Source organism: Sturnus vulgaris, chromosome 27 (assembly GCF_052056855.1).
Source record: "Sturnus vulgaris isolate bStuVul1 chromosome 27, bStuVul1.hap1, whole genome shotgun sequence".
Classification (NCBI taxonomy): domain Eukaryota; kingdom Metazoa; phylum Chordata; class Aves; order Passeriformes; family Sturnidae; genus Sturnus; species Sturnus vulgaris.
In genome coordinates this window covers 3,403,211-3,419,053 of record NC_142269.1, presented here as the reverse complement: position 1 = coordinate 3,419,053, position 15,843 = coordinate 3,403,211, and the positions used below count along the sequence as shown (strand labels likewise).

The 15,843-nt window shown below is 47.1% G+C and overlaps 1 protein-coding gene and 1 long non-coding RNA gene across 4 annotated transcripts; one reads left to right on the top strand and one right to left on the bottom strand.

Moving 5' to 3' along the window:
* Positions 1-235: 235 nt before the first annotated feature.
* Positions 236-1,523, bottom strand: LOC148221050 (uncharacterized). Its single transcript, XR_015808573.1, has 2 exons — positions 952-1,523; positions 236-900 (listed from the first exon to the last, which is right to left on the bottom strand). It is a non-coding gene; the product is annotated as an uncharacterized LOC148221050 (long non-coding RNA).
* Positions 1,524-9,854: 8,331 nt separating this feature from the next.
* SNF8 (SNF8 subunit of ESCRT-II) lies at positions 9,855-15,813 on the top strand. 3 transcript variants are annotated; one of them, XM_088179401.1, is made up of 8 exons: positions 9,855-9,954; positions 10,304-10,354; positions 10,447-10,585; positions 11,147-11,251; positions 11,859-11,931; positions 12,505-12,646; positions 12,924-12,998; positions 15,394-15,813. In XM_088179401.1, exons 1-8 carry the CDS (start codon positions 9,901-9,903, stop codon positions 15,478-15,480), a joined length of 726 nt encoding a protein of 241 aa, XP_088035527.1. In that variant the 5' UTR covers positions 9,855-9,900; the 3' UTR covers positions 15,481-15,813. The 3 variants fall into 3 exon arrangements, with proteins under 3 accessions (XP_088035527.1, XP_088035526.1, XP_088035525.1); XM_088179400.1 differs by lacking the exon at positions 15,394-15,813 and adding an exon at positions 13,282-14,083; XM_088179399.1 differs by lacking the exon at positions 15,394-15,813 and adding an exon at positions 13,200-14,083.
* Positions 15,814-15,843: the final 30 nt, after the last annotated feature.

Below are 15,843 nucleotides of genomic sequence, written 5' to 3'. Positions count from 1 at the left end.
TGGGATTTCTTTTATCCGATTTTAGGGTGATTCCAATCTTGGGAGATTTTTTTAGATCCGATTTTGGGGAAATTCCAGACCCGGGGCTTTCCTTTCATCCGATTTTGGGGTGATTTCAGCGTTTGGGGTTCCCTTTGATCCAGTTTTGGGGTGATTCCAGACCTGGGAGGTTTCCTTTGATCCGATTTTGGGGTAATTCCAGACCCGGGGCTTTCTTCTGATCGGTTTTGGGGTGATTCGAGTCTCGGGGTTATTTTTGGATCCGATTTTGGGGTGATTCCAGTCTTTGGGGTTTCCTTTGATTCGTTTTTGGGGTGAGATTTTGGGGTGGGGATTCCAGACCCGGGGCTTTCCTTTGATCCGATTTTGAGGTGATTTCAGTCTTGGGGTTATTTTTGGATTCGTTTTTGGGGTGATTCCACCTTGGGGGTTATTTTTGGATCCGTTTTTGGGGTGATTCCAGTCTTGGAAGGTTTTTTTTGGATCCGTTTTTGGGGTGATCCCAGACCCGGGGGTTTTGTTTGAGCAGTTTTTGGGGTGGGGATTTCAGATCCTGGGGTTTGCTTGGAGCCGATTCTGGGGAGAGATTTGGGGATTTTGTTGGATCCCTTTTTGGAGAGAGATTTTGGGGCGATCCCAGACCCGGGGGTTTTGCCTGGATCAGTTTCGGGGGTGATCCCAGTCCTGGGGTTATTTTTGGATCCGTTTTTGGGGTGATCCCAGTCTTGGAAGGTTTTTTTAGATCCATTTTTGGGGTGATCCCAGACCCGGGGGTTTTGTTCAATCAGATCACGGATCCACATCCATCCAACATTCACCATCCATGGATCCAATACCCAATATCCAATATCCAATATTCAATATCCATGGATCAAATATCCAATATCCAATATCCAATACCTATGGATCCAATATTCAATATCCATGGATCAAATATCCAATATCCAATACCTATGGATCCAATATCCAATATCCATGGATCCATCATCCATCCATGGCTCCATCCCATCCTGGATTTCCCTTCCCTGCCGTTAAAAACTCCGAGGGAAGAGGAGCTGGAGGCGCCTCTGTTCCAGCCCGGCTGCTCTGGCTGGGATTTTCCTTTTTTTTCTGCTCCAGCCCGGCTGCTCTGGCTGGGATTTTCCTTTTTTTTCTGTTCCAGCCCGGCTGCTCTGGCTGGGATTTTCCTTTTTTTTCTGTTCCAGCCCGGCTGCTCTGGCTGGGATTTTCCTTTTTTTTCTGCTCCAGCCCGGCTGCTCTGGCTGGGATTTTCCTTTTTTTTTCTGTTCCAGCCCGGCTGCTCTGGCTGGGATTTTCCTTTTTTTTTTTCTGCTCTTATTTCGCTCTTTTCTGTTCTTTTCTGCTCAGGGATTTCACCTGAGGGCTGCAGAATTCCCAAAATCCCAGCGAGGGCCAGGCCCTGAGTCCCTGCCTGGAGAGTTCCCACATTCCCAGTTCCTCCCCAAATCTTCCCCAGTTCCTCCCCAAATCTTCCCCAGTTCCTCCCCAAATCTTCCCCAGTTCCTCCCCAAATCTTCCCCAGTTCCTCCCAATTCCTTCCCAGTTCCTCCCCAAATCTTCCCCAGTTCCTCCCCAGTTTCCCCCCAATTCCTCCCCAATTCTTCCCCAGTTTGTCCCCAATTCCTCCCGTTTCCCCCCAATTCCTCCCCAAATCCTCTCCAGTTTGTCCCCAATTCCTTCCCAGTTTCTCCCCAAATCTTCCCCAGTTTGTCCCCAACTCCTCCCCAGTTTTTCCCCAATTCCTCCCAAATTTCTCCCCAGTTCCTTCCGAATTCCTCCCCAGTTTTCCCCCAATTCCTCCCCAGTTTCTCCTCAACTCCTCCCCAGTTTCCCCGCAGTTTCTCCCCGCCGTTGTCCCCTCCCTGGCCGTGTCCCCTCCCTGGCCGTGTCCCCTCCCGGTGTCCCCTCGTGCCGCTCCCGCCCTGCCCCGCCGTGTCCCGGGGGTGTCAAAGTCCGCCCGTCCCCACCCAGCGCTGCGAACCTTCCCTCACTGCGGGGGGAGGAGGAGGAGGAGGAGGAGGAGGAGGAGGAGGAAGGGAGGGAGGGAGGGAGCGGGGGACGCTCGGGAGTGTCCCCATTCCCCTCGGGCTGGGGGGCTCCGAGAATTCCCGGGGCTCCAAAAATTCCAGGGGTTCCCGAGGTTCCAGGGGCTTTGGGGTCTCTGGGGGTTCCAGGAATTCCAGGGGTTCCAGAGGCTCTGGAAAGCTTCAAGAATTCCAGGGACTCCAAGAATTCCGGGGGCTCCGAGAATTCCAGGGGTCCCCGAGATTCCAGCGGCTCCAAGGGCTCAAGAAGCTCTGGGGGCTCCAAGAATTCCAGGGACTCCAAGAATTCCGGGGGCTCTGGGAGCTCCAAGGAATCCAGGGGTTCTGGGAGCTCCAAGAATTCCAGAGGCTCTGGGGAGGGACTCCAAGAATTCCAGGGGTTCCCGAGGTTCCAGCGGCTTTGGGGTCTCTGGGGGTTCCAGGAATTCCAGAGGCTCTGGGGGCTCCAAGAATTCCAGGGGTTCCAGAGAATCTGGGGGCTCCAAGGAATCCAGGGGTTCTGGGAGCTCCAAGAATTCCAGAGGCTCTGGGGACTCCAAGAATTCCAGGGGTTCCCGAGGCTCCAGGGGCTTTGGGGTCTCTGGGGGTTCCAGGAATTCCAGGGGTTCCAGAGGCTCTGGAAGGCTCCAAGAATTCCAGGGACTCCAAGAATTCCAGAGGCTCCGGGGGCTCCAAGAATTCCGGGGGCTCCAAGAATTCCAGGGGTCCCCGAGATTCCAGCGGCTTTGGGGTCTCGGGGGGCTCCAGGAGTTCCAGCAGCTCCAAGGGCTCAAGAAGCTCTGGGGGCTCCAAGAATTCCAGGGGCTCCAAGAATTCCAGGGGTCCCCGAGGTTCCAGGGGCTCCAGGGGCTTTGGGGTCTCTGGGAGTTCCAGGAATTCCAAGAATTCCAGAGGCTCCGGGGAATTCAGGAATTCCAGCGGTTCCAGAGGTTCTGGGGGTTCCAGGAATTCCAGAGGTTCCGGGGGCTTTGGGGTCTCTGGGGGTTCCAATATTGAATATTCCCAGTTTTTAATTTTAATTTAATTCACTCGTTTTCCCCCCAAAAAAATCCCTGGATTTTTAAAATTCTTTTTAAAAATAGATTTCAAATAGATTTTTAATTGATTTTTAATCGATTTTAAATTTATTTTAAATCGATTTTTATAGATTTTTTAAATCAATCCTGGGAGATCGAGTGCAGTTTTTTCCCTTCTCTCTCTTTTTTTTCGCTGCCATTTGTTAATTACCCCGTTAATTAAAATCCAATCAACCCAAATTCCCCCAAAAACGCCCCCAAAGCTCCCAATGGATTTTGAATTTCAGGATTTTCGGGACCGAAACGCCTGAATTTTGAATTATTTCACTTTAATATTATTTTAATTATTTTAATTTTTAATTTTTTTCTTCTTCCAGACGGGATCCGCTGGGAAAAAAAAAAAAAAAAATCCAAATTTTCCTCCTGGAATCGTTCCTGGAAGTTTCCAGACACATTTCCCATCCCAATTTTCATTTTTTAAAATTTTTAATTAAAAAAAAAAAAAATTAAAATTTTTCCCATCTCAATTTCCAGGCGATCTCCACAGTTTTGAGTTTTCCAGGGAGGAAAATCCAAATTTTTTTTAAATTATAATTTTAATTGAAATTTTTGAATGTAAATTTTTTTTAAAAAAATTATAATTTAAAGAAATATTAGTTAATTTTAAATTTTCAACTTTATTTTTTTGATTATATTAAAAAAAATCGGGATGTGAAAACCCACCAAAATTAATTAAATTACATTAAATTTAAAAGTAAAATGATTTAATTAAATTTAATTTAAAATTAAATTTAAAATTAAATCGAGTTAGGAAAGCTGGGAATAAATTAAATAAATTGTTGCTTTTTAAAAATTATTATTTTTTTTTAATTTATTTTTTAAATTTCTCCTAGGATTTCTCTCTGGGATTTTTTGGGGGATTTTTTTGATTTTTCTGGGATTTACTGGAATCACTATTTTCCCATGAATTTCTTCATTTTCCCTCCATTTTTAAATTAATTTTCCTTCATTTTTTCCTCCATTTCCCTCAAGTTTTTCTTAATTTTCCTTCTTTTTTTTTTTTTTTTAATGGAACGAATAATTGACCAAATTTTTTTTCCTTCATTTTTCCCTTTCTTTTCCTTCATTTTCTGTCACTTTTCCTTATTTTTTCCTTTATTTTTCCTTACCTTTTCCTCAATTTTTTCTTGTTTTTTTTCCTTCATGTTTCCTTACCTTTTCCTTAATTTCTTATTTTTTCCTTTATTTTTCCTTACCTTTTCCTTAATTTCTTCTTATTTTTTCTTTTATTTTTCCTTACCTTTTCCTTAATTTTTTCTTATTTTTCCTTTATTTTTCCTTACCTTTTCCTCAATTTTTTCTTATTTTTTCCTTTATTTTTCCTTACCTTTTCCTTAATTTTTTCTTATTTTTTCCTTCATTTTTCCTTACCTTTTCCTTAATTTCTTCTTATTTTTTCCCTTCATGTTTCCTCATTTTTTTCCTTTTTTTCCTTACCTTTCCCTTCATTTTCTTCCACTTCTCCCTCTTCTTTTCCTTCATTTTTCTTCCATTTTTCCTTCATCATTCCTTAATTTTCCATCACTTTTCCCGAATTTTTTCCCCTCCCCGAGCCAACCCCCCCCCCGTTAATTCTCCATCCCCCCAAAATCCCGAATTTCCAGGAAAAAAATTCCCGATTTTCCCTCCTTGCAGGGGCAGATTCCTTTGGGAAACATTCCCCAAAAAAATCGCTCATTTTAAATCGATTTTAAATCGATTTTTAAATTGATTTTCCATCGATTTTTAATCGATTTTGTCAAGAAATGGGATTTTCCCGATTTTAAATCCCAAAAAACATCTCCAGAGGGCTCCCGAGTGAAAAATCTGAATTTTGGTGGTTTTTTTTTTTTTTGGTTATTTTTAATTTTTTTAATCTTTTTTTCTGGTGGGTGATAAATGCAGGATGAGGAGGGAAAAATCGGAATTATTCACATTATTGTTCTGAGTAAAGAGGAATGGGAATGCAGATTGGAAGGGCTGGGATTAAAAAAGAAATTCAGGTTTTAAAGGGCTGGAATTAGAAAGAAATGAAGATTTTAAAGGGGTAAAATTAGAAAGAAATTAAGATTTTAAAGGGGTAAAATTAGAAAGAATTAAGATTTTAAAGGGGTAAAATTAGAAATAAATGAAGGTTTTAAAGGGATAAAATAAGAAAGAAATGAAGATTTTAAAGGGATAAAATTAGAAAGAAATGCAGATTTTAAAGGGCTAAAATTGGGTAAGAAATCGAGGTTTTGGAGGTTTGGAATTAGAAATAAATGAAGGGTTTAAAAGTGATAAAATTGGGTAAAAAATTGAAGTTTTAGAGTCTGGAATTACAAAAGAAATCGAGGTTTTAAAGGCCTGGAATTAGGAAGAAATGAAGGTTTAAAATTAAGTAAGAAATTGAGATTTTAAAGGTCTGGAATTACAAAAGAAATCCAGGTTTTTGGAGGGCTAAAATTAGAAATAAATGAAGATTTTAAAGGGCTAAAATTGGGTAAAAAATTGAAATTTTAGGGTCTGGAATTACAAAAGAAATCGAGGTTTTAAAGGCCTGGAATTAAAGAAGAAATCAAAGTTTTAAAGGCCTGGAATTACAAATGGAATCCAAGTTTAAATTGAAAAAAAAAATCTCTTTTGATCCCTGAGGTGACAGAAATTCAGGGAATTTTTGGTTAAAAATCCCCATAAATCCTTTTTTGAACCGCTTTTATTCCATTTAAAATGGGAAAAAAAAATAAAAAATCCCTTTTTTTATTTATCCTATTGTGGGTAAAGTGATTTTTAAAGGTTATTGTAGTATAATAACATGATATTATAATTTAATAATATAAATAATGTGATGAAATGGAATGTGTTATAATGTAGGGAATAAAGAAATCAATATTTTGGAATTCCAGAGGAATTCCCGAAGATTCCCTGGAGTCTGTCACCCCCTGCTGGCCGGGAACGCCACAACATTCCCGGGAAAAATGGGGAAAATAAAATAAAATAAAATAAAATAAAATACAAAATACAAAAATTTACAATAAAATATGAAAAAACCAAAACATGAACATGAAATAAATTAAATAAAATACAACAAACTACAATAGAACAAAATACGATATGAAAAAAACAAAATAATAAAATTAAAGAAGAATATAAAAATACAATGAAAAGAAAAATGAAATAAAAATGAAAAGATAAAAATAAAAGTTAAGATAAAAATACAAGTACAAAAATAAAGATTTTTTAAAACCCCACAGAGCCCATTTATCCCCTCAGATCCCCTTTTATCCCCTCAGAATTCACTTTTTATTCTCTCAAATCCCTTTATCCCCCCAGAATTCCCTTTATACCCTCAGAATTCCCTTTATCCCCCCAGAATTCCCCTTTCCCCTCAGAATTCCCCTTTATGCCCTAAGAATTCCCCTTTATGCCCTCAGAATTCCCTTTATCCCCTCAGAATTCCCTTTATCCCCTCAGAATTCCCTTTTCCCCCTCACAATTCCCTTTATCCCCTCAGAATTCCCCTTTTCCCCCCGCAGAATTCCCCTTTATCCCCTCAGAATTCCCGTCTTCCCCCTCAGAATTCCCCTTTTCCCCCTCAGAATTCCCTTTTCCCCCTCAGAATTCCCCTTTATCCCCTCACAATTCCCCTTTTCCCCCTCACAATTCCCTTTATCCCCTCAGAATTCCCCTTTATCCCCTCACAATTCCCTTTATCCCCTCACAATTCCCTTTATCCCCTCAGAATTCCCCTTTATCCCCTCACAATTCCCTTTATCCCCTCACAATTCCCCTTTTCCCCCTCAGAATTCCCTTTATCCCCTCAGAATTCCCCTTTATCCCCTCACAATTCCCTTTATCCCCTCACAATTCCCCTTTTCCCCCTCAGAATTCCCTTTATCCCCTCAGAATTCCCCTTTTCCCCCTCAGAATTCCCTTTATCCCCTCAGAATTCCCCTTTTCCCCCTCAGAATTCCCTTTATCCCCTCAGAATTCCCCTTTTCCCCCTCACAATTCCCCTTTATCCCCTCACAATTCCCCTCTTCCCCCTCAAAATTCCCGTTAACACCTCAGAATTCCCTTTATCCCCTCAGAATTCCCCTTTTCCCCCTCAGAATTCCCCTTTTCCCCCGCAGAATTCCCTTTATCCCCTCAGAATTCCCCTTTTCACCCTCAGAATTCCCCTCTTCCCCCTCAGAATTCCCCTTTTCCCCCTCAGAATTCCCCTCTTCCCCCTCAGAATTCCCCTTTTCCCCTCACAATTCCCATTTATGCCCTCAAAATTCCCGTTAACCCCTCAGAATTACCTTTATCCCCTCAGAATTCCCTTTATCCCCTCACAATACCCCTTTTCACTCTCACAATTCCCCTTTATCCCCTCAGAATTCCCCTTTTCCCCCTCAGAATTCCCGTCTTCCCCCTCAGAATTCCCTTTATCCCCTCAGAATTCCCGTTAACCCCTCAAAATTCCCCTTTTTACTCCCTCATACCCCTTCCCCCTCAGAATTCCCCTTTACCCCCTCAGAATTCCCCTTTTCCCCCTCAGAATTCCCTTTTCCCCCTCACAATTCCCCTTTTCCCCCTCACAATTCCCCTTTTCCCCCTCACAATTCCCCTTTATCCCCTCACAATTCCCCTTTTCCCGCTCAGAATTCCCTTTATCCCCTCAGAATTCCCCTTTATCCCCTCAGAATTCCCCTTTTCCCCCTCAGAATTCCCTTTATCCCCTCAGAATTCCCTTTACCCCCTCAGAATTCCCCTTTTCCCGCTCAGAATTCCCTTTATCCCCTCAGAATTCCCCTTTATCCCCTCAGAATTCCCCTTTTCCCCCTCAGAATTCCCTTTATCCCCTCACAATTCCCCTTTATCCCCTCACAATTCCCTTTATCCCCTCAGAATTCCCCTTTTCCCCCTCACAATTCCCCTCTTCCCCCTCAGAATTCCCCTTTTTCCCCTCAGAATTCCCTTTATCCCCTCAGAATTCCCCTTTTCCCCCTCAGAATTCCCTTTATCCCCTCAGAATTCCCCTTTTCCCCCTCACAATTCCCCTCTTCCCCCTCAGAATTCCCCTTTTTCCCCTCAGAATTCCCTTTATCCCCTCAGAATTCCCCTTTTCCCCCTCAGAATTCCCTTTATCCCCTCAGAATTCCCCTTTTCTCCCTCACAATTCCCTTTATCCCCTCAGAATTCCCCTTTTCCCCCTCAGAATTCCCCTTTATCCCCTCAGAATTCCCCTTTTCCCCCTCAGAATTCCCCTTTATCCCCTCCGAATTCCCCTTTTCCCCCTCAGAATTCCCCTTTTCCCCCTCAGAATTCCCTTTATCCCCTCAGAATTCCCCTTTTCCCCCTTTAGAATTCCCCTTTACCCCCTCAGAATTCCCCTCTTCCCCCTCAGAATTCCCGTTAACCCCTCAGAATTCCCTTTATCCCCTCAAAATTCCCCTCTTCCCCCTCAGAATTCCCATTAACCCCTCAGAATTCCCTTTATCCCCTCAAAATTCCCCTTTTCCCCCTCCGAATTCCCCTTTTCCCCCTCAGAATTCCCGTTAACCCCTCAGAATTCCCTTTATCCCCTCAAAATTCCCTTTATCCCCTCACAATTCCCCTTTTCCCCCTCAGAATTCCCCTTTATCCCCTCAGAATTCCCCTTTTCACCCTCAGAATTCCCTTTTCCCCCTCAAAATTCCCCTTTTCCCCCTCAGAATTCCCTTTTCCCCCTCAGAATTCCCCTTTATCCCCTCAGAATTCCCCTTTTCCCCCTCAGAATTCCCCTTTATCCCCTCACAATTCCCCTTTATCCCCTCACAATTCCCGTTTACCCCCGCAGAATTCCCTTTATCCCCTCAAAATTCCCGTTAACCCCTCAAAATTCCCCTTTTTACTCCCTCATACCCCTTCCCCCTCAGAATTCCCCTTTACCCCCTCACAATTCCCCCTTATCCCCTCAGAATTCCCTTTTCCCTTTCAGAATTCCCCTTTTCCCCCTCAGAATTCCCTTTATCCCCTCAGAATTCCCCTTTTCCCCCTCAGAATTCCCTTTATCCCCTCAGAATTCCCCTTTTCCCCCTCACAATTCCCTTTACCCCTTTATCCCTCAGAATTCCCCTTTTCCCCCTCAGAATTCCCATTTATCCCCTCACAATTCCCTTTATCCCCTCACAATTCCCCTTTATCCCCTCAGAATTCCCCTTTTCCCCCTCAGAATTCCCCTTTTCCCCCTCTGATTTCCCTTTTCCCCCTCACAATTCCCCTTTATCCCCTCAGAATTCCCCTTTTCACCCTCAGAATTCCCTTTTCCCCCTCAAAATTCCCCTTTTCCCCCTCAGAATTCCCTTTTCCCCCTCAGAATTCCCCTTTATCCCCTCAGAATTCCCCTTTTCACCCTCAGAATTCCCCTTTACCCCCTCACAATTCCCCTTTATCCCCTCAGAATTCCCCTTTTCCCCCTCAGAATTTCCATTTATCCCCTCAGAATTCCCCTTTACCCCCTCACAATTCCCCTTTATCCCCTCACAATTCCCTTTTCCCTTTCAGAATTCCCCTCTTCCCCCTCAGAATTCCCCTTTTTACCCGCTCACAATTTGCCTTTACCCTTTCCTCTGCCCCGTCTCTCTTCCGGTCTCGCTGCCGCCGTCCCTCCCAGATCTGTGGAGGAGCTGCCCTGAGGGCCGGGCGCGTTCCCGCCTTTCCCGCCTTTCCCCCCGGCGCGCGCGCTCCCGGCCCGGCGCCGTTTGATGACGTCACGGCGCCCGCCCACCAGATGACGTCACAGCGGGCGCGCCGGCGGCGGCGGCGGAGCCGGGATGCACCGGCGGGGGGTCGGGGCGGGGGCGATCGCCAGGAAAAAACTGACCGAGGTGAGGGGCGAAAAAACCGAAAACCGCACGGGACAGCAGCGGGAATGACCCGGGACACCCGGGCTGGCACCGGGCGGGGCCACCGGGGCACAGCGGGGCCGGGGAGGGTCCCTGGCGTTGGGTGAGGGAAGTGTCAGGAGGCCCTTGGTGCCGTGGGAATGGGGTCAGGGCCTCGATTTTGGGGTGCGGGGAGCTGTGAGGGGTTGGGAATGCCTCGGTTCGGGACTGTCCCGGTTCGGGACTGTCCCGGTTCGGGATTGTCTCGGTTCGGGATTGTCCCGGTTCGGGATTGTCCCGGTTCGGGATTGTCCCTCCTTTCCCGTGCTCTCATCCCATTGTCCCCCCGCAGGCCAAGTACAAGGAGCGAGGGACGGTCCTGGCTGAGGATCAGCTGGCCCAGGTGGGGATTCCCCATTCCTGTCCCCATTCCCATCCCATTCCCCATTTCCCATTCCCCACTCCCTGACCCCGTTGTTCCCGGTTTTTCCCCAGATGTCCAAGCAGCTGGAGACGTTCCGGACCCACCTGGAGGCGTTTGCCAGCAAGCACAAGCAGGAGATCCGGAAGAGCCCGGAATTCCGGCTGCAGTTCCAGGACATGTGTGCCACCATCGGCGTGGACCCGCTGGCCTGTGAGGGGCACCTGCCACGGGCATTCCTGCTGGGATCCTTGGGAATGGCTGCGGGGCACCTCGGCTGGGGATTGCCCTGGGCTGGGGGTGGAGCTCGGTGGCGTTTGGGGTCCCCTCCCTGTCCCTGTTCCCATCCCATCCCTGTCCCTGTTCCCATCCCATCCCTGTCCCTGTTCCCATCCCATTCCTGTCCCTGCTCCTGTTTCCCATCCCATCCCTGTCCCTGTTCCCATCCCATCCCTGTCCCTGTTCCCATCCCATTTCCCGTTCCTGTCCAGTTTCCCATTCCCACTTCATTCCCATTTCCCATTCTCATTTCTCATTCCCAGCCCATTTCCCATTCCCAGCCATTCCCAGCCCATTTCCAATTCCCTATTCCCATCCCCATTCCCCATTCCCATTCCCTTTTCCCATTCCCCATTCCCTTTTCCCATTCCCGTTCCCACTGGGGACAAACCCCAAAATCCCCATCCCACAGTGAGCAGGAGCTACTCCAGGCTGGGATTTTCCCGGTGATCCCGGCCCTTTTCCCTGATTTCCCTTTTCCCTGTCCTTTCCCAGCTGGAAAAGGCTTCTGGGCAGAGATGTTGGGAGTTGGAGATTTCTACTACGAGCTGGGGGTGCAGATCATCGAGGTGTGCCTGGCCCTGAAACACCGCAACGGAGGTGGGGATCCCTCATTCCTGATCATCCCGGGATCCCTCATTCCTGATCATCCTGGGATCCCTCATTCCTGATCATCCTGGGATCCCTCATTCCTGATCAAACTGGGATCCCTCATTCCTGATCAAACTGGGATCCCTCATTCCTGATCAAACTGGGATCCCTCATTCCTGATCAAACTGGGATCCCTCATTCCTGATCATCCTGGGATCCCTCATTCCTGATCATCCCGGGATCCCTCATTCCTGATCATCCCGGGATCCCTCATTCCTGATCATCCCGGGATCCCTCATTCCTGATCATCCCGGGATCCCTCATTCCTGATCATCCCGGGATCCCTCATTCCTGATCAAACTGGGATCCCTCATTCCTGATCAAACTGGGATCCCTCATTCCTGATCAAACTGGGATCCCTCATTCCTGATCAAACTGGGATCCCTCATTCCTGATCAAACTGGGATCCCTCATTCCTGATCATCCTGGGATCCCTCATTCCCGATCCTGGGATCCCTCATTCCTGATCATCCTGGGATCCCTCATTCCTGATCATCCTGGGATCCCTCATTCCCGATCCTGGGATCCATGCTGGGATCAATTCCCTCATTCCCAGGCCTGATCACGCTGGAGGAGCTGCAGCAGCAGGTGCTGAAGGGAAGGGGGAAATTCGCCCAGGACGTCAGCCAGTGAGTGCTGGGAGCTGGGAATCCTCGGGATTTGGGAATCCTTGGGATCAGGGGGGGAAAGGGACACAGATCCATCAGCCAGTGAGTGCTGGGAGCTGGGAATCCTCAGGATTTGGGAATCCTTGGGATCAGGGGGGGAAAGGGACACAGATCCATCAGCCAGTGAGTGCTGGGAGCTGGGAATCCTCGGGAATCCTTGGGATTTGGGGTGGGAAAAGGGACACGGATGCAGAGATTCCAGGGATTTAGTGCTGGATCCACAATTCCTGCTGGATGCTCCCTGGCTCTTCTGGCATCCTCAGGGATTGTTGCCTGCAGTTGGAGACGATTTCATCCCTAAAAACCCAGCAGCAGGATTTTTTTCCCTACAAACCCAATCCCAGGGGAATTTTTCCCTCTGGAGCTGCGAGGAAGGCACGGATAAACCTCCCAGCAGAACTGGATTTTTAGGACAAAACTCCCATTTTTGGGGCACGTGCCCAGATGCCCAAACCCCATTCCCCAAATTCCCTGCTGGAAAGAATCCCTGGAATTGCAGCTGTGGGAGCTGGGGGTGCCTCTGCTCCTCCCCAGGGATGATTTGCTCCGGGCCATCAAGAAGCTGAAGGTTTTGGGGAATGGATTTGGGATCATCCCGGTGGGAGGAACATTCCTGGTGCAGTCGGTGCCAGCGGAGCTGAACATGGATCACACGGTGGTGCTGCAGCTGGCAGAGGTGGGAATGACACCTGGGAAAGGCTGGGAAAAGGGCTGGGAATGAGCTGGGAAAGGGTTGGAAAAGGGGCAGGAATTATCTGGGAAAAGGGTTGGGAATGACACCTGGGAAATGGTTGGAAAAGGGTTGAGAATGGCACTGGGAAAGGGCTGGAAAGGGCTGGGAATGGCACCTGGAAAAGGGCTGGGAATGAGCTGGGAAAAGGGTTGGGAATGAGGAATTGGTGGAATGACACCTGGGGAAGGTCTGGGAATGGGTTCCTGGTTTTTATTCCCAGAAAAAAGGGTTTGTGACAGTCAGCGAGATCCGGGGCAGCCTCAAGTGGGAGACGGAGCGAGCCAAGCAGGTGCTGGTAAGTGGGACTGGGAAAAATGGGAAAATGGGAAGGAGAAAATGGGGAAAAATGGGAAAATGAGCATGGGAGAATGGGGAAAAAATGGGAAAATGGGGATGGGGGAATGAGAAAATGGGAATCACCTGCTGAAGGAGGGCATGGCCTGGCTGGGTTCCCATTCCCAGTCATTCCCAGTCATTCCCAGTTCTCCCATTCCAGGATCACCTGCTGAAGGAGGGCATGGCCTGGCTGGGTTCCCATTCCCAGTCATTCCCAGTCATTCCCAGTTCTCCCATTCCAGGATCACCTGCTGAAGGAGGGCATGGCCTGGCTGGACCTGCAGGCTCCGGCCGAGCCCCAGTTCTGGTTCCCTGCTCTGTTCCCGGAGCTGCACGGCCAGGATGGAAACCCTGAGTGCCCACAACAGCGGGAATGAGGGCTGGAATTCTGGGAATGAGGGCTGGAATTCTGGGAATGCCAGCTGGAATTCTGGGAATGCCAGCTGGAATCGCCAGGATCACCAAGCCCTGAGTGCCTGGAATAGTGGGAATGAGAGTGGGAATGCCAGCTGGAATCCTCGGGAATGAGGGCTGGAATTCTGGGAATGCTGAGCCCTGACTGCTCCCAGAACACCAGGAATGCTGGCTGGAATCCTTGGGAATCCTCAGGAATCTCAGCTAGAATCCCTCGTGGAATTCTGGCTGGAATCCTCAGAATCTCTCATGGATTCCCCCCAGGAATCCTGGCTGGAATCTCTCCTGGGATCCTCGGGAATCCCTCCTGGAATCCTCCACAATCCCCAGGAATTGTGGCTGGAATCCCCCCCTGGAATCTCCCCCTGGAATCCTGGGGGTCCCTCCTGTCCCTGCAGTCCCAGGGACACCGGGACTGGCAATAAAAGTTTTATAAAAATTTCCTGAGCTCGGGAAGTTCCATGGGATGAATCCCTGATGGATTCAGGGCCTGGTTTTGGGGTGGAAATGGTGGAAAATGAGGAAATGAGTGGAGGATGCAAGTGGGATTTGCAGTGGGAATTGGGAATTTTGGCTCCCAGCAGTGGAAAAACTCCTGTAGTGCCTCAATAAATCGTTATTCCATAAGAATCCCCACTAAGGAATACCACGGGATCCGTTCTGCCAAAACAAAACTTTATTGCACAAAGGAAAAAAAAAAAAAAAAAAAAAGGAAAAAATCTGGGGGAAAAAAAACCAAAAAAACGAAAAAAAAAAACCCAAAAAGAAACCAAAAAAAGAATCGGAACTCTTCTGTACAACAGAATACAAGCAGAGATCTCCGAGTGACTCTTGTGCATTTATTTCGTTTTCAACTCCATTTAAAGTCTAAAAATCCGTTTGCTTAAAACATCTCTGCCTGCAGCAGTGGCTCGAGGATTGTCACTTGGGATTGGGGACAGAATTCCCAGCCGGGATAAGGCAATTCCCACCCCCGGGAGGCTGGAAAAGCTCCCAGGCCCCGCCCCGGGGACAAAAGGTGACAAAAAAAATGACAAAAAATGACAAAAGGTGACACCTCGGGATCCCCGAGCCTCAAGGGTTAAATCCAAACCGGCCCCGGGGGATTTGGATCCGGGGGAGAGGGGGGGGAAAAAAAAAAAACAATTCCCAAATTGTTCCATCGAAATTCCCCCATGAAATTCATGGGATTTTCCAACCTCTGTGCCCAGAGCAATCCCCAAATCCCGAATCCTTCCTGGGGTTTTTCTCTTTTTTTTTTTTTTTTTTTTTTTTTTTTTTTTCCGAACTGGGAAATTCTCCCAGCACCAGCAGGGATCCAAACTGGGATCAAACTGGGAGAGAGGGGCAAAATGTGCAACTTTGTGCTCGGGGTTTGTAAATTTAAAAAAAAAAAAATAATAATAATAATAATAATCGGGGTTGGGGAGGGAGGAAAAATCGAGTGTTGAAGCTCCCGATGACCCAAACTCTGCTCCCGTGGATCCTCCCCGGGCTCGGCTCCCTGGAAAATGTGGAATTTTTGGGGTGGCATCGCTCCTGTGTCACTGCCAGGACAAATCCTGCTCTGAGCAGTCCCAAAAATGCAGAATTTTCGCAACGTTTGGCAAAGGAAATGAGTCCGAGAATCCACCCGGAATTGTCCTTTTTTTTTTTTTTTTTTTTTTTTTTTTCTTTTTTTTTCTTCTTCTTCCGTGGGGGTGGCAGCAGGGAGGGAAGGGACAGGAAGGGAATTCAAGGTGACACCGACCCAAGGTGGGGAGCAGAAAATTCCAGGTGAGGAAAAAACAGCTCCACCAAGGAAAAAAAATAAAAAAAACCCAAAAAAACCCTCCCAAAAAAAAAAAAAAAAACCAAAACAACCCGCTGAATCCAAACCAACGTTTGGAGAAATCCACACCAAATTTGAGGTGCTCCCCCCTCCTCCCTTTCTTTCCCAGGATGAAGAAATCCATGGATTCCTGCAGCTCCCACCTGAAGTCTCCAAAGTAAAGCTTTGGGGAAGGAGCCCCGGTTCCAAGCAGTGAAAATAATTTCCTTTTTTTTTTTTTTTTTTTTTTTTTTGTTAAATCTTTGGTCTGCCTAGAAGAAAAGACACCAGGGAGGCCCCAAATTCCACCCTGGATTATCCAAGCACTTCCCCACGGCTCCTCCCTGCCCCGGGGGGGGCAGAAAAAGCTCTCAAGGATTTGCAGTCTTAGAGCTCATTGTTTAATCGATCCGAGGAGAAAAAAAACCAAAACAAAACAAAAAAAAAACCTGGGAAAAAAAAAAAAAAAACAAACCCAAAATTCCCAACCAGTGTAGGCGTTCTCCAAAAAAAAAAAATAAAATAAAATAAAAAGCAACAAAAAAAAAAATCCCAAAAAACAACCTGATGCCACATGCCA